The sequence below is a fragment of the Danio aesculapii genome, chromosome 16, assembly GCF_903798145.1.
Source record: "Danio aesculapii chromosome 16, fDanAes4.1, whole genome shotgun sequence".
Classification (NCBI taxonomy): Eukaryota; Metazoa; Chordata; class Actinopteri; order Cypriniformes; family Danionidae; genus Danio; species Danio aesculapii.
The window spans coordinates 29686372-29707568 of record NC_079450.1 but is presented as its reverse complement, the minus strand read 5'-3'; the positions used below and the strand labels follow the sequence as shown (position 1 = coordinate 29707568).

Below are 21197 nucleotides of genomic sequence, written 5' to 3'. Positions count from 1 at the left end.
AAAATGAAATTGTAAGCACTTGTCTCTTTGTGCCGTGTCCTTTGGAAGCTAAAATACAGAAACAGAATGAGCTCTGTGGAATCGGCAGCGTTTGGATGGCATTTTAGCTTTCTCTGCTATAACATTACAGCGCCTCTGGCCACGTCCCTTTGCTGCGTGGGGTGAATGCGTGTGGTGAATGCCTGAAGCCCTTGTAATCTTACTAACCCAGATGTAGTTTTTTGTAGTCCCCAAGTCGTTCGCTGTAGGCTTTTGCTAAGCTAACTCTAAAAGCCATTGTCTCCCTTTGCATTGAACTTTGAGCGTATTACATTCAGAGATGTTGTTTATGTTCACACAGCTACATTACACCTCAACAAAAGTTTCAAATATGATATCGTAGTGGACCACCGCTTTAAGACATTTTATTTGTATCATTTTACTTATATGGGCATTCTAATGAGCATTGCTGTTTCAGTTTATTAGGTTAGGAGAGAGCACTGCAGCAGGATGAAGGAGAGGAGGTGTTCTGACCTCAGCAAAGGATTGGGAAATGCGGGAAGACCTTAAAAAGCTGCTTAAACTCCTAGAGGAGATAGCACACACTAGCCTCAGAGCAGATACTGTCCTCTGGTCTATAGGCACCAAACAGGTGGTGCTTATAGAAATAACAATACCCAGGGAAGAATGAAGCAGGCCCATGAACGCAAGCTCAAGAAATATCAAGGTCTCATACTTGAGAGCCAAGAGAATGGATGGAGGGCCTGGAATTTACCAGTAGAGGTTGGTTGAAGGGGGTTCGCGGAGCAGTCACTCTGGAGAGCCCTTGGACTGCTGGGAATTAAAGGAATGGCCGGGACACGGCTGGTAGGAAAGGCCACTTAAGAAGCAACATCTTGCTGGATTTGGATTTATTTTTTACCATCTGGTTTTTTCATTGCCAAATAACTCCATACAATTCCATCTCTTTTCATAAGCATACACCTTCAGTTAAATTAGAAAAAAACGTATGAAATGAAATACAGCTCCATTTGTACTTAGGGCTGGACGATATGGCAAAAATGTAATCTCGATAATTATTTTCTATATTGAACGATAACGATATATATTTCATAAATAAGTTGTTAATGCTTTCAGATTTAAAAGAGTCTCCCAACAATGACTGAAGTCACAAAGGAGGGGTCCATTAAATGACACAAAGTTTTCGGCCGATAAATTTTCGGTGGCCGAAAATTCGGTACATCTCTAATATCAACCCACTTTTAGATTCCCATTGTTGCACATTTCTGCTGTGTGATTGGCTCTTAGATCAATATAAAGTTAAAAAGTACAAAGCTTATCATTGCTATTGACATACATTTATATCACAATTCGATAAAATATCGTTTACCGGCCCAAACCTATTTGTATCTATTAAGATCTTCAAAAAACACTGAATAACCAAACAACTCTGTTGGAAATCCTTATTTATTCTCCATCAATCTATCCATTCATCCATTTGGGCAAAAACACATTCTGTCAAACACAACCCATCTGCTTAGACATACACACAAACACACACGCCAAAGCTCTGCAATGAGGATTTCCCCACATCTTGATTTTCCATCATTGTCCAAATGCCTTGTAGTCAAATTAGCAGAATTTTATCTGTATTGGATTTTAACTGTTTTGTAGAACCATTCTGAAATTCCTCACCGGTTTCTCACGCTAATTTGATCAGAGTATCCAGACCTTAATGCTAGAAGATAAACCGGCATATACTGTACATGTATGTATAATTTCAGAAGCACCGCAAATCCAAACCAAAGCATGAAAGCAGAGTGAGTCAGATCAGCTGTAGCAGAGCTGCACCACACAACAGATTAGCTTTTACTCAGTCAATGACAGGACAAAATGTCTTGGTGCTCAGGAATGCTTGTACAAGACAAAATATCTCAGGGTCTCAGAGGCTTAAAACACACACGCACACACACGAACACACACACACACACACACACACACACACACACACACGAACACTCTCTCTCTATTCTGTTTGTACAGTCAGCACACCGTCCAAAGCACTATACAATGTTTTCTTAATTTACAAATGCATTTTTACAAGATCACACATCTCATGTGAATACAAACTGAGACATTCAATTCCAGATCTGCCCAGAACAACAATTCCCTGACATTTAATGCAAGCACCCATTATTCATTTTACACACACACACGTGCTTGCAAAGTCTTTCAAACACACACACACACACACACACGCACACGCACACACACACACACAAAATCCCGCTGCCCTCTAGTGGTTTCAAACAGGCCAATCCGGATCCTTTGGGATGTGTGTTTGATTACAAACAATGGTCTTTTTGCATTTTTTAAAAATTGATATTTCAAGTAAAAGCTCCACCAATCTTTCCTCTCGATTAGCCGTCATGTTAGCAACCATAAAAAGATAAATATCTACAGCGCAAGGTTCCAGTTTAAGCTTTAAGCATTTTAAGGTGCTTCAGTATAGTGTCCACATGCACCCCCTCCAGAGTGTAAAATCAACAGATGATCGGATAATCAATCAGACCATCTGTTTCACGAGACTTATTTTAGAGGAGCTGGGAGGGGTGACGTCATATATGATCAGCTTTTTAGGGATGGGATTTTTCTGATCATGTAGAGTTTGTTCAATTGGCTGACTTGCCAAAGTCTGTCAATCATAGTGAGAGTAATGACTGAGCATTGGTCAGAAACGCTTGTGGAGGGATGGAGCAACTTTCAGACATTACTCCTCATCTGCGCTCTTCAGCATGAGGATAGAGTTATAGATTTTGAGAGCAGGGCCGAGCTTGATGCTCAGAATCTTTACAATGTCTGATTGAGTAAGGAGCAGGAAGGCCTCGCCATCAATTTGCTGTAGGAAAAAGAGAGAGAAAATAAATATCTTAAAATAAAAATAGTGAATATCTTTAAAAAATAAAGAGGAAAAATGTTATGCATATATTAAAATGTATAGCACATTAATACTACAATAAACCCTAATAAGTTGAGACTACTCAAATGATTTGAGGAAAGTGATTCCCTCAATTCCCTCAGTCCCAAGTCAATGACTTGAGTTGACCAAATGTGGTCTCTTCATTTAATTAACTTAAATGTTTAAGCACAGATAACTTAAATGTTTAAGTACAGATAACTTAAAATAGCTAATAGACTAAACTTACACATTTTTCAGCTTTTTACATTCTTTCTATATATTGGTATTTCATAATATCTAATTTTTACGAGGTGGGTCATTAGCCCAATTAGCTCAACCCCCAACCTGGAGGACCAACACATACACACATACACTACGGACAATTCAGCATACCCAATTCACCTTTACTGCATGTCTTTGGACTGTGGGGGAAACCGGAGCACCCGGAGGAAACCCACACAAACACGGGGAGAACATGCTCCACACAGAAATGCAAACTAACCCAGCCGAGGCTCAAACCAGCGACCTTCTTGCTGTGAGGTGACATCGCTACCCAATGCGCCACCGTGCTGCTCGTAATGTCAAGTTATATTAACTTAATATGTTTAGTAATGAGAACAGCAGGGTTTACAGTGTAGGGCTGCACGATATATTGTTTCAGCATTGATGTCGCAATGTGCAAATCTGCAAAAGTCACATTGCTGGATATTCAATTATACAGTAGTCAACATTGGTTCAAAACCTATCACCAAAGTTGTCCTAAAACTATTGAATAACATCAATTTTTTTTCTTAGGACAATTTTGAAATTTGTTTTAATCCACTTTAATGTTGGCTAAAGTAGACCAACCACCACAGTTCATAACCCTGAGAGTCACTGCAAAGTTGAATCTTCGAGTGAATGCTTTCATTTGCATGTGTTTTTAAGGCCCATGATTCTGCGAGAATTTCAAATGAATTTAAATCATTTGTGCACAAGAAATTATAATGTTTGTAGCTTAAAGAATTGTACATAGAGAGATTCAAAGAGAACTGTCTATAATTGAAGACTGTACTGTTGTATTTTACATTTGATTATTTAAAACTGTGTATGAACACTGTCAGATTTCCTGGTTTCTTCATACTTTATGCAAATACCCTTCTCTACAATATCATCCCAAAGTTAAATTAGGAATACTTTCCAAAAAGAGCTCTAGTCAAGCCATGTAGTGAAATTGCATTTACACTGTAATATATATCGTCATAAAACCAAATATCGCAATGTCAGATTTTTCCAGTATCGTTCAGCCCTAATTAATACACATATATAAACGAAATGTTTACATGTACAGTATTTGTCTCTGCTCCAATATTTGCATAACATCCGTAGTGTACTGGTCGGCGTTACTGTTTCTTGTCCTGTCTTGTCTGTCCTGTCTTATTTGCACTAAATGTTGCACTAACTGCACTTTGCACTCTAATTCTTTTATTATTTATTTTTATTTTAGTTTTTCTTATTTTATTTTATTTTCTAAATTTTTATAGTAGTGCACAGTCCTGTGTTATGTTGTCAATTTATGTTGTTTTATGTACCACCTTGGTCCTGGAGGAACATTGTTTCATTTCACTGTGTACTGCACCGTATTTTGTTAAAATGACAATAAAGCCAACTTGACTAAAACATATTTATATATACAAATATAAAAACAACACCAAATTACTCTGAGGATTTAAAACAGAAATAAAAAAAAGTCTATAAAAATAAATGCAGTCTTTCAAAAATATTTAACAACCACACCGACTTTTACACCTTAAACAATAGTACACATTGACAATAAGCACATTGGCACTGATGAGGTTTTTGTTAATTACCTCCTTCCTGAAGGTGGGAGCATGCTCTCTGCAGCCAGGAAGCCCTCGTACAAAACTTACAACCTGAAAAAACAACAAAAATAAATAAAAATGTACAAGACCTCTATACAAACTTAACTGAATGAATTCAAAATGACCAAACATCACCTCCTCTGTGTTCCACTTGGACACTCTCTTGGCAGTGAGGCCTAAAGCTTCGGGCAACAGTTTGCCATGCTTCTCCCAACACAGCTGAAACCTCGGCGGCTCCCATCCACAAAACACAGACTCATGCAGTAACTGCTGGAGAGAATCTACAGACACAAGTAAACTTTGATCATGATGTGCCTCGAAATTCTTCTCACGTACAATAAACCAGCTGAAAACACATTTGTCAAGTACTTAGAAATGTGCACTTTGCATACAAATAAATTCAGAAAATGGATGAACCCCATTGAATCATAAAGGAGGTGTTCTAAATCAGTGTTTCTCAACCATGTCCAAGGAGGACCACCAACACTGCATGTTTTGGATGCCTCATTTGTCGGTCACACCCATTAAAGGTCTTTCAGGCTCTGCTAACGAGCTGATAAACTGAATCAGGTGTGTTTGGTTAAGGGGACATGGAAATTTGTGCAGAGCTAGTGGTTCTCCAGGACATGGTTGAGAAACACTGTGCTAAATCACTGTATGTATTTTTAGCAAAATAATACATATACAGTGAAGATCAAAATTACAGAACCTACAATTTCCATAATTTTATTTTTCTATTTGAGGTAATTGAACAGTGGTAACAAACAACAGCGGTTTTAAGCATATTTTATGAGTAGTGTATATTCTAAAGGGCTGTCTATGAATTAATAGGATAATTATGAATTTGTTATTCTAATAATGATCAAAATTACAACAGCGATCAAAATAACAAACACTTTCAGATACCTCCTAGTTATAGGTGTTAATCTGGCACCTTGTGGTAATTTCCTATTCAACTGTCTGTCAACTTTTCAATTTTCACAAATTAGGTATGAATTAAGATCAGAGCTAGCACCAAATGGTCAGGTCTCAGGTCAGTTCTGAATGGGCAGAACTAGAGCTCGAAGTGAGCTGTAGAAACTTCCTGGAGCATTTGATAGATTTATTTATTGTCGTGAATCCAACCTATTGTTTTATTAACATCTACAACAACCCCAACTCTAAACCTACCCCTTACAGCAGGGGTGTCAAACTCAGTTCCTGGAAGGCTGCCTGCCACCCTGCAGAGTTTAGTTCCAACCCTGATTCAACACACTTACCTGTCGGTTTCAAACAAGCCTGACCAGGTGCTGAATTAGAGTAAAGGCTAAACAGAGCTATGGACCTACAGTAGTTTGACACCTGTGCCTTACACTAATGCAAAAACTATTGCATAAATTATTGATGTCCAGTGTCACAAAAGTGATGCTATATTGATGCGCTCATTCAGCTACACACCATCTAGCCTTAAACCTACCTAAAACAGAAGTCCCTCCCACTTGGAGGTCTCTGGGCTGCATAGACAGCAAGATGGTGAGTCATTTTAAAGTGACTGAAATCCTCAGGCAGAATGATATTATCTAAACCAAGGACAAAGGGGTGAATCTTTCAGCCTTAGTAAGAGAAGTTGGCCTTTCCAAATTTGTTCCTAGAATTTTGGATCTTTACAATAATATGACTCATAATGGACATCGCTTATTCAAGTATCCTAAAAATGGCTGGTTATCTAGGAAAGACAAATATGAGAGAAGAAAAGACAATGCAGAGAATCTCAATGGGCAATTGGTGCAAAACGACCTTCCTGCAACAGGAATTGCAGTGTGTAAAGTCAGTGAAAGGTGGAGGTGAAGTGTGAAGTGAGATTTTTTTGATCACAGCAAAACAGGTCAAGCAGTTCCCTGAAGCTCAGAACACTTTTATACTACCATAATATAACAGCTTAAATTGAATGTTGAAGTGTTCATAAACAGTTGTATAACTTTGATCTCCACTGTAAACAATTCAATGACCTCCATACAACACAAATGAAGTCCAAATAACCTACACTCTAAAAAATATCAGTTAATTAAGTTTCCGTATTTTGTGATTCACAAGTGTTTTCAATTTATTTATGGTTGTGAACTGGGATGTTGATCTCTGCTCTGTTGACTTTTGATTGACTTTTATTGACATTTTAGTAGTTTGAAATAATATAGAGAGAAATAAGCCTGTAATATATGGTTTTTGTACCATAATATACAACACCAACCCAGACAATATATCACTTTACAATGTAAAAAATTCAATAAAAAACCCTATTTAAACTTTTCGAGGTTAAAAGTTGTTGGAAGAAAGATCAAGGTCCCTTAATATTCAATATACAATTCAAAACCACAATTAAACAGTGAAAAATACAACTAAAAATATGAATCACAAAATAGGGAAAACTGCTCATTTACTGATTTGTTTTACAATGTATCATCTGATTGATATGTACCTTTTCCGTCCCCTTCCTGCTTCACCTGTGGTGCCTTGACACATTTGGGAGCAGTGGCAGTCCTGCAGTACATGAAGATCAAGGAAAAAATGAGAAGTGTGTGTGTGTGTGTGTGTGTGTGTGTGTGTGTGTGTGTGTGTGTGTGTGTGTGTGTGTGTGTGTGTGTGTGTGTGTGTGTGTGTCAGACAGTAGGGCTTTTCACACTTGAAATGATGAAACAACCAAACCGGAAAATAACAACGGACACTCACACAACATGCTCGCGCACGGGCCGGGTTTGCGGGCAGGCATCAGTGGTGGTGTCTGGGGGCTCTGGAGTGCTGGCGCTGGACGTGGGTTGATGTGTTTGAGTGAGTGTTTCAGCACGCCGATGACGTGGAGGTCCACTGAGGGTGACTGGCCTCTCCCCGTTCAGCCTGTCTGGAACCAACCCGTCCTTATTAAAATTTAAATCCGAGTATGGACAACTCACCGCCCTGAATAGAGATAGATTTGTTTAAATTAATAAGCATAAATGAGATGTGTTCGCACCAGTATGTGTAAAACTTACGTGTAATGTGTCCCATACCGAGGTCCTCTGATGTGTCCGACTCCGTTGCATCCTGGGGTTGGACAGCCTTGTCCTGGAGGAACTGGAGAATCTCTAGTACCTGACAGGGTTACGGGTTTGAGAGTGAGTCTGTTGTTTACATGTGAGAATCATTAGATCTGTGCATCTCAAAGAGCACATTACCATTGGGGTGTTGTAGAGGATGGCCTGTCTTCTGACACCAGCCTACGGGGTGCAGTTCTGGGCTGTCGGCATCTAGCCAATAATCATATTCATCACTCCAACCATCGAAATGGAGCTATTTGTAGATAAAGACATAAGGAGTTACCACAGAAAGACTGTACTAGTATATTAAAGGTAGAACTGGCCATTTTGGAATGGTTAGCAACCACAAGCTAGAATTGAAAGCTAAAGATACTGCCCTCCATGGATAAACACACATGAACAAACACAGCAGACCAGAAGCTCAAGCATCAAGATGAATGTCAGACTACTTCCTGTCTATCACCGGTATAAAAAAACATTTTGTAGGACTACAAAGTATAAAGTATAAAGAAAACAGCAGGAATGTGCTGATAATGTGTTATTGTCTGTGCAAACAGGGTGAGCAGAGTTATGCAAATTAATTATGTTTACAGGCAGGTAGGAAAGCCTATTGTAATAAAAACATTTTGCTACAACTTCCTGCTACAACTTCAACAGAAGATATAAATACATATTAATACATTTATGACACTTAAAGTAATGATATCTGAATAGACTTTCTACCAGGATAACAGGTTTTTGAAGGAAATTACATATCTAGCCTTAAATACTATATTTTCACATTGGCTTTTAACTACACCACAGTAACAAGAGGATGTAGATATATTTGAGTGTAAACCTTGACTCTGTGTTCTTCTGTATCAGAGATAGTGGCAACACGGATGAGCATGGCATTACGTTTATCCACTGCCTCCAGCTTCACCCCAACTTGGAAGCCATGTGGTGGTCTCTGGATGGCCAAAAATCAAAAGGTCAAACACGAAACACACAGAAAAAAAAGAACATTTATCATCTATTTAATAGTTAAATATAACGCATACATGCACTACCGGTCAAAAGTTTGGGGTCAGTAGGATTTTTAAATGTTTTAAAATTAGCTTATTCTGCACACCAGGGTTGCATTTACTTAATCAAAAATTGTAAAATTGTGAAATGTTATTGCACTTTTGCACATTTGTTATTGCTATTGCAATGTAATTACTGTAATATTAATTATTATTGTTATTTTTATTAATAATAATATTATTAATAGTAATAAAAGCAATGACTGCAGTAACTTTTCATTTGAAACTACATACAATAAGTAATACATAAATATTTAATAAATACGTATTTAAAAATAATTTTTTACATTTAATGAATGCCATAAATCAGATAAAATGTGTTTTAGAAATCATAATTTTTAAACTAAAAATGTAAAACTTAACACATTTTGTCAGTTCAGTTACATGACAACAGTGTTTTGAGGGACTAATTACATGCATATGATGAATAATCATTCAAATGTAGTAAAACATATTGTGATATAGTAAGATATGTAAAATATACACTGTCCTTTCAGGAATCAGCATGTGCCAACTGTTTTTGTTCTAAAAATCATGTTACACAGTCATGTCACAGTATGCACTTACTCTACACATACGTGCATACTGTGCTTATGCATAATTCGCATTGATTTTACCAGTCTTATTGCCTCCACGCAAAACTATTCCTAAAAAGTTTCCATTTTAGTGTATTGTCAGGTAAACATATCCTTATTCTTTGTAAATTTTAGTTGTACAGGCTGACTTGGCTCTTGAAATGATTTAAATCCATCTTGTATAGTTCAGTGGGAAGGATCAAACCTCACCTGTTTAAAGGCTCTGGCTGGGGCAGCCTGCGTTCCAGTTTCTTCAAGGTATTTTTCCCAGAAAAAGCCCTTAAGGTGTTTATACTCTAAAAGAGAGGCACAAACAGACTTCAAATAACCGAAATATAACCTGCCATGCTCTTAAGTGCTCCCTTCAAAGTAAATGTGTGAATGAATAAATCAATACATAAATAAGAGAACAAAATTTGGGCCACAGTGGGGTCAACAATCAATTTCAAAAGAATTTAGAAAGATTTTTATTATATTATATTATATTATATTATATTATGTTATATTATATTATATTATATTATATTATATTATATTATATTATATTATATTATATTGTGTACCCCAAACCCTGCATTGTCAAAGACGATGCAACGTTTCTCTTAATATAACTCAATCTTAAAAGTAAGTTCAATGGTGTTGGGCTGAATATTATTGAAATGATGAATATTGTAAGTCTTACCTGCAGGTGTAGTAAGGGTTAACTTGGCTTCCTCACAATACCCTACTGGATGAATGTATGGACTGCTGGCATCACACCTGAGAACAAACAGAACACATTCACCACCATAGGCATTCACTGAGCCCTTTGCCAACTCAGCAATTCTGCAAACATCTCACCAATAATCATGCGTGTCATCGCAGTGGTCAATGTGAATGAGGAGTCGGTTATCGACAGCAGCAGCAATGGTCGCTACACAAATGTCTGACAGGTTCTTCCTGTCCACGGCTTCCAGCTTCATCCCTGCACGAAATCCTGATGGCGTGACGGACTAAACATGGTAGATTACACACGGTTAATGAAGTCACCATCATCACTGTTAACAGAAACTAACACTGATAAGACTCTTGAAGTGTGTGTGCTTGAAATGACATACTGTATTAAGACTTTTGAAGAGATGTTTGGGGGCCAATTGACCTCTACAGTTTTTCACATATGTATTCCAGTTAAACTCCCCATCTCTGCAGCCTGTAAGCAAACACACAAACATTAATGGGATAGTTCACTCTTAAATATAATTGTACTCACTGTTTACGCACCCTCAAGTGGTTCCAAACCTTTCGTTATTCTGTTGAACATGAAAGAAGATGGTTTGAAGAAAGCTAAAAACCGGTAACCATTGACTATGGAGGTAAATGAATACAGGTTTTCAGCTTTCTTCCAAATAACGACTTTTATGTTCAACAGAGGAAAGAAAGTCAAACAGGTTTGGAACAAGTGAAGAGTGCATAAATGATGACAGAATTTACAGTATCCCTTTAAAAACAACATATGAAAGATAATTTACTGGGTTTTTAAATAAACTGCATTTTTTAGCAGGACATGTATGTGTTATTCTTTCCAAAATGCTATTAAAACGTGTATTTACACATTTATTGTTTGTAAAAAATTAAGTTTATAATATTAAAACAAATAATACAAACAATAAATGAATCCAATACTAAAACAAACATTTTCAATTTTAGGATTTGACTTTGTTACATCACTCAGACTGAAATATTAAGAATTTAACATGTTGATAACTGATAAAACATGCATGGAAAAATTGGTCAGAAGTCAAAAATCTAGACTAATATCTGCTAAATTATTTGTTTTACTATTTTTGAATAAAAGTTTTCAATTTGCATCCCACACACCTGAATTTTAGTTTAAGCAATTTTAATATGTTATTCAAATCATGTATTTACACATTTATTAATCATATATTACCATGTAAAAAACAGTGCTAAAACCTATTTTCAATTTCAGAATAACAACTAGTAGACCTCATCACACCATTCAGACTGAATTATTTACCACATAAACGGACATCTATAAAACATCATTAATGCAACTAAAGTAAAGCTCTGCAGAAGAGCCGTTTTGCATGTTGTATCCTTGACAACACTTCTTTTCCCTGTATATCTATCTCTATTAGTACATTAAGCACCTTTTGGCAGCAAAAGCTTGAGGCTGGTTTTCTCACACCACCCTGGAGGCTTCACATCCCACGAGTCAGCATTAACCCAAAAGTCATAGCACTCAGGATAACCATCAAAATGAAGTCGAATCCTGTAGCCTTGCACCTGGAGGCAATATCAAACCATGTCAGAATACACAGAATAACATATTGAGTTTTGTACTTATTAAACTTTAACGATTTACCTCCGCAACTGTCAAAACACAGAAGAGGGCAGGATGACAGGGGTCCAGTCCTTCTAATTTCATGCCAACTTTAAATCCATTCCTGCTTTGTGGAAAGGACTGGTGCTGTTGCAAACATGATACATTAATATTTGTAAAAATCATACATTTTTGTTGCCATCTAAACAAATCCTTCAAGCTGCAGAGTTCTCTTCTTTCAAATAACACTTTTTTTTCTAATGATGAAACTGGCCTGACATCAAACTAGCCATCCTAATCAGGATATAAAGCATTCTGTTAATTATAGAACTGTGAAAAGACATGCAAGTTACACATGCTGTGTGTCTGACCTCTTTAAAGAGTTTGATAGGAGCGGCGGCAGCTCTCTCCTCCTCCAGATAAACTGACCAGCTCCAGGTTTTCTTCTTCACGAGAGGTGCCGTTACTGTGGAAACAAGATCACAAAGAGGCACTTTATGTGACTTAGAAAAGCATTCATATGATTACTTTGATAATTGATAATACATACAGAATATGTTGATAGTTGATGATAAATAAAAATACAAGTCAATTCAAAAACGGCATTGTGAATCAATATTAGTGCGCTAATGTTAACTCATTACCCTATTATCCACAAGCATTACAAAATTTCTAATAAATTGTGTGAGAAACATTATCATCATATTGCATTACGGCTATTGTATTTGAAAATTACATCATAAATTTGAACCATTTTAAATTATTAAATTATAAAAGTGAAACGATAAATTGCTTGATACATTAGCCCCATTTACACATACATAATTTCCTGGGAAAATTACCTGTAAATTACCATGAAAGGTCATGAAGACACCCTTTATATATATATACCAGAAAATTTGTATCAGCAATGAGAAGCTTTGAAGAACAGTAATTACTCACTCTATGTGGATTAATGACATTTTTCAATTCATAAAACTGGAATAAATTAGACATTGTCTGAAGGGTTTTTCCAAAAACTTTTATAAAATTTGGGGTTCTCTCCTTGAATATATGGAAATGTATACTCCCTTCATACTGATGGATGATAGTTAATTTGTACATTCTTCACTGTTGTGTGACATCATGACCAGGCTTTTAGTTTAGTGTATAAACAGTTGTTTTGGTTGGAACAAGATTATTATCATCATTATTATATTTTTGTTTTTATTGTTATTTGTTTTTTCTTGTTTTGTTTTATTTTTATTAAATATATAAATATATCTGATATATTGTCACAATCATTTAGATCCTTGTTTACTTGTCACTCTCTCTCTCTCTCTCTCTCTCTCAAAAATTCAAACAGCTTTATAGGCATGACTGTGAAACAATGCAAAATGTTGCTAAAGCAATAACAATATACAAAGTAAAAAACATGCATATAGATAAAAGAAATATAAGTAATAATAAACAAACACACATACATATATCATTAAATTAAATTAAATAAATATATATATCTGTTGTCAGGCAACGCAGTGGCGCAGTAGGTAGTGCTGTCGCCTCACAGCAAAAAAAGTCGCTGGTTCGAGCCTGGCTGGGTCAGTTGGCGTTTCTGTGTGAGGTTTGCATGTTCTCCCTGCGTTTGCCTGGGTTTCCTCCGGCTGCTACGGTTTCCCCCACAGTCCAAAGACATGCAGTACAGGTGAATTGGGTAGGCTTAATTGTCCGTAGTGTATGTGTGTGTGAATAAGTGTGTATGTGTTTCCCAGTGATCGGTTGCAGCTGGAAGGTGCATAAAACAAATGCTGGATGAGTTGGCGGTTCATTCCACTGTGGCGACCCCAGATTAATAAAGGGACTAAGCCGAAAAGAAAATGAATGAATGAATAAATAAATATCTGTTGTCACAATAAACAAGTTGAATAAGTATTTTAAAAATTAAGAAAAGTATATAATAATAAATGATAAGGAAAGAGAGCTTTGGTAAGAGGTAAGGGAGTTCAGCCTTTTTCTTTCATAAGGTGGCATGAGGACACGTACTGTGCTACTAGATGTAGACACTTCTCATTTTCTCCCAAAATATAATAGAGTTTCTCTGTATTTGTGGCTTGCTCGAATTGGGGCAGAATTAGAGATATGTGTGTGAAATAAGTCTCTCTCTCTCTCTGTCTGTCAAAATGTACAATAATATTGTAAAACGTATAATATTTGTACTTTTTGAAAATTTTTATAAAGTTGGGGAAAAAAATGATGATGAAAATCCGAAAATCCACTTTTGTAGGCTGTTTGGACAGAACTGTCTGTATGTAGTGTGTTCACTGTCATATTAGAGTGATATAAACCCAATAAGTCTCTTTTTAAATTTCCTGACATTAAAATAGGACCCAAATCCCAGTGACTTTGAGGCCCACCGCAACATGACAGAGTGTGGTTTTTTATTTTGCAATTAAACTGAAATTAAAATATTTGTTACAACTCTCTGTTTATAAGTTTGTCATGTGTGTAAACGGCATGGTGTCAGTAAACTCGCATATTTGTGCGTGTGTGTGTGTGTGTGTGTGTGTGTGTGTGTGCTCTAAACTGCATTTGTGTGAGATGTGTGATTCTAAAGGCTATAATAAATGATCTGATCGATATCTTAAGCTGAAACTTTACGACACATTCTGGAGACACCAAATGCTCATCTTACATCTTGTAAAAGGGGTAAAATAGGTGCCCTTTAACATTAGCAGTAAATTAATGTAATTCCACTGTGTGCGAACATGCATGTTTTTTATTTACCTGTAAATTCCTTCTAATAATTTTACAGCAAATTACCGATATTACTGTGTGCACTCAAAAAAATGACTTTTGTTGAATGTTTGTTTAAAGGACTTATTTAAAATGAGTTGAAAAAACCAACCTAGTCTAGCAACTTTAGCTGCTCGTCTGCCCTTTGAGGATTTAACTCTCTCCTGAAAAATAAAACCAGAAGAAAAATCAACATGGTGAAAACAGTACATGACTACTGAATACATGAGTGTGTCTATTACCTCTTCCTCTTCTATATTCTCCTCCTCCTCATCTTCAGATTCCATAAACATCTTCTTCTTCTTTCTCACACGTTTACCTAAACGCTCGCCTTCGATTGCCTCAGCTGGGGTTGACCTGCAGATACACACATATACTAATAGTGTAAACAAATGCAGCTTAATCGGTGCAACAGGTCGATCTCTGGAAGCGTTAAAACCACGCACCTGCCACTAGAAGGCTGTACACAAGATGCGCTGCAAAATTTGCCCTGTAGGAAGGACTCCCGTGAGCCAGAGAGACCACAGGACCTGCAGTTTACGGGGGCTTCGGTGACAGGAACGATGGCATTGGGAACAGTGTTCATGCTGGGGTTTTCAATCGCACCGCTGCCCCCGCCGGCCTGCCTTTGGGGTTCGTTGGAGGCTGAAAAAAACAAGATAAACTGAGCTTTCGCAACAGAATTGAAAAGTAAATTAGGGGGTGTATATATTTACTGACTACAATAACATTGTAATTGCTGTTATTAGCATAATTTCTGTTTCACTTTGCAGAAAACAAACAAATAAACAAAAACGGGTTGACAGTGAAAAAGCATCTGCTGCATGACGCATTAGCACTGTTAGAATGGATATAGATATAGAATTCAGGATATAGAAGCAAAAATATCACAGCATGTTTTTATTTAAATATAATATGATAAAGCAAGACAGGATGTTAAGTTTTCAGGAATCAGCATATTAGTGTGATCTCCAACATTGATTTAATTATATTTGATTTAATATTGATTTAATCCAACAATTCAACAAACAAAAAGTTAACACAGACCGTTTGGTTTTGAAAGTCATGTTGTACACATATGCTACCTGACAAAAGTTTTGTCATCAATCCCAGTTGTAAGCACAGCAAATAATAAATTGACTTCTACTAGATCATTTGGAAAAGTGGCAAAAGGTCGATTTTTCTGATGAATCATCTGTTGAACTGCATCCCAATCATCACAAATACTGCAGAAGACCTATTGGAACCTGCATGGACCCAAGATTCTCACAGAAATCAGTCAAGTTTGGTGAAGGAAAAATGGGGTTACATTCAGTATGGGGGTGTGCGAGAGATCTACAGCTTGAGGTTTCAAGACATTTGTGCTGCCCTTTACATTACAAACCACAGGAGAGGGCAAATTCTTCAGCAGGATAACACTCCTTCTCATACTTCAAAGTTCCTAAAAGCAGACGGTCAAGGTGCTCCAGGATTGGCCAGCCCAGTCACCAGACATGAACATTTTTGAGCATGTCTGGGGTAAAATGAAGGAAGAGGCATTTAAGATGAATCTAAAGAATCTTGATGAACTCTGGGAGTCCTGCAAGAATGCTTTCTTTGCCATTCCAGATAACTTTATTAATAAGATATCTGAGTCACTGCAGAGATGTATTGATGCAGTCGTCTAAGCTCATGGGAGTCATTCACAATATTAAATCTTTTTCCACTGCACCATGACTTTATATTCTATTCTGAACATTATTTCTGTTAAGTGACAAGACTTTTGTCTAAGCGAAGTCAGACCTTACTGTCCTAATGAAATAATAAAAAATCAAGGCATGATCGTATTTTATTCTGGTAAAATAAGCGTAATCTAATCTAGAGGTCTTTGCCTTTCTTCTAATACCAAATGATCAACTAGAAGTCAAGTTATTATTTGTTGTTCCAAAAACTTGTATACAATAAGTGTATACAGCACTTATATGCAAAATCTGCATAATACAGCACTCAAAAGATAACATGTACAAAAAACTTTAGTTTACTTTCTTTCCATTTACTCACCGGGAGTACTTGTCTGATGAGTATCAGTATTTGACTGGATCTTTGCAGTCTGATTTGAAGTTGTGTTTAATTCAGGTGGATGACTGTTGTTTGTGCCTGTAGTTTTAAACTGTGGGTCTGTAAGCGCTGCCTCTTTAATTTTGGGTTCTGCCTCTGTGACAATCTCCAAAGTGCCAAATTCAGTCATCCGAAACTAAAAAAAGTCAAGAGACTTTTCATTAGCACATTCAGAATAGTTAAATATGTCCCTCATGTCATTGTTAATGAATTATAAAGATTAAATATATGTACCCGAATGTCACTTCCAGGCAATGTGGCTATGCCGTCCTTCCAGTCTAGAGCACTCATCATGTCAAAATCACCTCCTGTGGCAGGACCATCACTCACAGATGTCTCTGCCATCTTTTCCTGTAAAACATAGTTGAAATTGGAAAAAAAATAATGCAGTGTCAACAAGCACTTTGTAATGACCAACCTTTAGTGATTAGGAATATGGTGATATGGAAATTTTGACCAATTCCAAACACTTTATATATGTAAGCCAATACAAGACACATTAGCAGTTAAATAAAAATTGTGATTAGAAGTTTTTCTGAGCCTGATACAAAATAAATCAACAAATCAAATGATCAATAAATTCAGAATTCCAATTTTTTTTGACTCAATCTTTTGCCATTTTTTTGCTTTCAAAACATATTTTAATTTATGAAGACTAAAAATAATAACAATCCCCTACATTTAAATCATTTCTGAAAAGTAAAAGCATTTTAAAAAGCATAAAGCATGTAAAAATCATCTAAATTTTAATAGATGTACTTCTTCAGGACTCCATCAAACTACTGAATTTACATTACTTTTCCAAACATTAATGATTTTAATAGCTAAGACTATCGATAACATATAAGGAAAAAACACATATATGCTGTTATAGCTTCAAATATTTTAAATGTCTCATGTATCCAAAACTGAAGCCCTTCAAATAAGAAAACAAATCAATTAAGAGATTATCATGATATTTGTTGTTTCAACTTTCATGCATCATTTGTCTTGTTTTGAATTATTTAGGTTGTTATTAAATGTTGAGCACCTCTTGGTGTTTACATATTAACAACTGCATTTTGGGACTGCATTTGCTGTGATTTCTTCTAGATAACTTCAAACGCAATGTAATGTGAAACTATGTTACAAATTGTGAATCTCCACAATTTGATAAAAAATAATACTTGAAAACAATGACGACTGCACCAAGTCTGAACGTCAGCGATCTTCACAGGCCTGGTTATAATCACTTCCATGTGGCAAGTGTCGGACACTTCACTAATACTTTTAAAGCGCCACACAAGCACATATTGTTTAAGTTATCAAAGATATCGTGTTCAATAATGAAAACGCTTCGAAAACATTGTTTGCCTGTGGATGATGAAACGACCGCAACTCAGGTTTACGAAACAGCTGCGCGTCGCTTGTAGTTCCACCTAATCCCGCTGGAGGGCGACTAGTGCTTACAGTACGGATTGCACCAAGCACTTTCAGAAGGACAAAAATATGTATTTCAACATAGTTGTGATGTTAATTTGTACGAGCTAGTCATGTATACAGACTCTTACTGACACAACTAAACTACTTTACTGTTTAGTAATGGATAGAACCGACGAAAAGTAAAGTTAGATAAACAAGTTCGGCTTTTCCTAGTTTTAAAAGATTCTCCTTAAATCTGTGCTTTAAAAGCGGGCGGATGCTCGCAAAGACAAGTCAAAACGCGCATACTCGTGATGAATTTGTTTTCATATAAGAAATTCTTCATTTAAGTGCATTATCATTCGTATACAACAAGCACTACTGTAATAACGTTCTTGACCTGTCGTTTATCATAAATCAAAATTGCATCCAAATCTCAGACTGTACAGTAACGGCGCCCGGGAAACATCACATAAAAGGCCATCAGGTTTATTAAAAAACATTGTTTGGATATTTCAAGTGATGCCTGAATTTATTCCGAGCATAAATAAAGTGCAATGCGCGAGCGCCCATTATTAGCATTCGCCTGACACACAAAATGGCGGAGGATAGCAAAGGGCCGCCGACACGTTTAAAGTATGTAAATTATAACAGTTCTCTGGACTGTTTCGCGTCGCTCAGACCTTCAACTAACACAGGAAGGCCAAGTGTACAACTTGTTTTATTAAAACGCAATGTTTTCCCCTCCGTTAAGAAACTCCTTACTTTCCCCTTGTCACGGAATGTCGTTAGCCCTACAGATAGCCCTGGCTAGCTGTAACATTAGCAGGGCAGCCTACAATAAACCAAATCAACAGTTTCACGTGCTTATCCGAAAGAAAAACATTCCCCGAGACACTTTGAATAAGTTGCCATTCATCCCGATATGAAAATAACAACTCGGCTGCACGCAGACGCGAGGAAATAAAAAATTGCATGCTTTTAATTTCTTCTGCACAAACTTGTCACTTCTATTTATCTTTACGGTTTTTAAAGGTCGTTGAAAATCGCCGCAGTGGTTGAAAACTGTTAAACAACAAACGCACTCTGTGTTAATATCGTTGTTTACAGCGTGGGTGACGACACAAACGTCATATTTATTGATAAACGTGCAACTCACCTCGTTTCTCTCTTAACTCTTATTTAGAGCTGATGTCGGCGTTACTGCGCATGCGCCAGTTCATATGTGTCTGTCCAACTTCTACAGCCTCTATAAACTTCATCGCAACGTGTGTTTGCGAATGATGCTCTTCATGATGCAAACAATCAGACGAACTGAACCACATAGAGTCCTTACATATCCCCAGTATTCACGTGTGTGCTACAGTTTATTTTAATCGGTGCATGTTGCTCTAAGAAGGCCTTAATATTAAAGATATATTATGTGGTATTTGAATCGTCTTACGGGTTTTACGCTCTTAAAACGACAAGAGTCAGCTTTATTCAAACGGGATCGCAAATAGTTGTGTTTAATGCAACCTTGCAAGTGCGCGTTCACAGTAACGTGCTGTTGTTTTTAAAGTGTGATTTTGTCTCTCTTCTGTTAAGTCTTGGTATGGTGATCCTATGATTTGATTTCCTGTAACTATCACGTGTTCAGGTTTTACGCAGCAACTCTTTTTTTAAATGCGTATTACGGTCATATGTCTAATAATAAACAGAGAACAATATATTATTCGCGAACCAACAGCGTTTCGAGCAATGAAACGGGAGTTCAAAATGTTTGAATACGATGTTTTAACAGCCGCATTGTGCAGAGAAAGTGTGAGGAGGGGGAGACTGCAGAAAGTGTCGAGAAGGAAGAAAGCCAACGCACCACAAGATGGCGCTGTGAGCTTAAAAACTGACATGAATGTTGCGAGGTGAGTGTGGATGGTGTGGAGGAGCAGGAGAGACAACAAATGAACTGAAAAAAACTATTTAATAATTCTAGCATAAAAATGTATATAGATAAATCACACTTGGCGTCTGTCAAACGCTTAAAATAAGAGTTAAAGTGTGCATTTAAATGATTTATTAATACTTTTTATTGTTTGATTTATTCACGTTATAAAACACGATTGAATAATTTAAATTTAAATGTGTATGTGTATTTATAATTTAAAATTATTTTTAAATGCATTGTTTTATTAAATGACATTTAGAAATGTTTATTATTTTGTCATTTAAAGATTTATTATTAATGCACTTTACATAGAATTTGTTTGATTAATCAACATTTTAAAACATGCATTATTTACATCTCTTTATGTCTATTTAGTAATACATGTAATCAAAATACATAGTTATATATTTATTTTTCTAATGCATTGTTTTATTAAATGATATTTAAACACAAATTAAATACATTTAAATGTCTACTATTTGACCCATTTAAAGTTGATTCATTATTAATGTACATTTTATTGTTTGGTAAATCAGTGTTTTAAAACATGAATTATTGTCTATTTAGTTATATGCTTGATATTATTTTTAAATTATTTCCAAAATGGTTTTATCAAATGAAATATAAAAACATTTGTCAAATAATCAAATATCTTTCTCTATTTCTTAGTGAATATAGGCAATACATTTTGGTGCATTTAAACAAAACAGATTTATTTAACAGATATATTTATTAAAATAATATTTTAGTCACCAAACATATTTAAAATTGAAAGATAATTATAGCTAAATATTGCAAAAAAAAAAAAAACTTTTACAAAATTTCAACTAATTTTTTTTTTGCTTCTCTTAATTTTTCCTCTTTTTTAAATTTGTATTTAATATTTTGTATAATATATAAATGTGAGTGTACTAGTTTTTGGACTGTTATCATAAGTTATTTTGTTACATAAGCTCCAGATTTGGCTTCAGTACTGACTAATATAATGTATATGCAAAAATATAATATTGTATAGCTTCCTATTAAAAATATGAATTTAAAAGATAGATTTGTGAAGGGTGTACTTACACATGCTGAGCACTGTGTGTATATATTTATAAAAATATCATGAACTCAAAACAGCTCAAGATTAATTTCGATGGTCCTCTGATGACAGCTGTTAAGAAATCATTGCATGTCTCAAAAACAGAA

At 35.9% G+C, this 21197-nt stretch overlaps 1 protein-coding gene across 3 annotated transcripts; it reads right to left on the bottom strand.

Annotated features, from left to right (window-relative positions):
* Positions 1-1428: 1428 nt before the first annotated feature.
* l3mbtl1b (L3MBTL histone methyl-lysine binding protein 1b) lies at positions 1429-19291 on the bottom strand. 3 transcript variants are annotated; one of them, XM_056475532.1, is made up of 21 exons: positions 19242-19291; positions 16916-17032; positions 16625-16817; positions 15031-15229; positions 14827-14941; positions 14697-14748; positions 12184-12278; positions 11855-11959; positions 11640-11775; positions 10587-10678; positions 10330-10481; positions 10172-10248; positions 9700-9785; positions 8689-8799; positions 7989-8103; positions 7806-7905; positions 7507-7731; positions 7256-7317; positions 4936-5081; positions 4789-4851; positions 1429-2878 (listed from the first exon to the last, which is right to left on the bottom strand). In XM_056475532.1, the coding sequence occupies exons 2-21, from the start codon at positions 17024-17026 to the stop codon at positions 2750-2752; spliced, it is 2364 nt and encodes a 787-aa protein (XP_056331507.1). In that variant the 5' UTR covers positions 17027-17032; positions 19242-19291; the 3' UTR covers positions 1429-2749. The 3 variants fall into 3 exon arrangements, with proteins under 3 accessions (XP_056331507.1, XP_056331506.1, XP_056331505.1); XM_056475531.1 differs by lacking the exon at positions 19242-19291 and adding an exon at positions 17848-18022 and having other exon boundaries at positions 7824-7905; XM_056475530.1 differs by lacking the exon at positions 19242-19291 and adding an exon at positions 17848-18021.
* Between the last annotated feature and the right edge of the window lie 1906 nt (positions 19292-21197).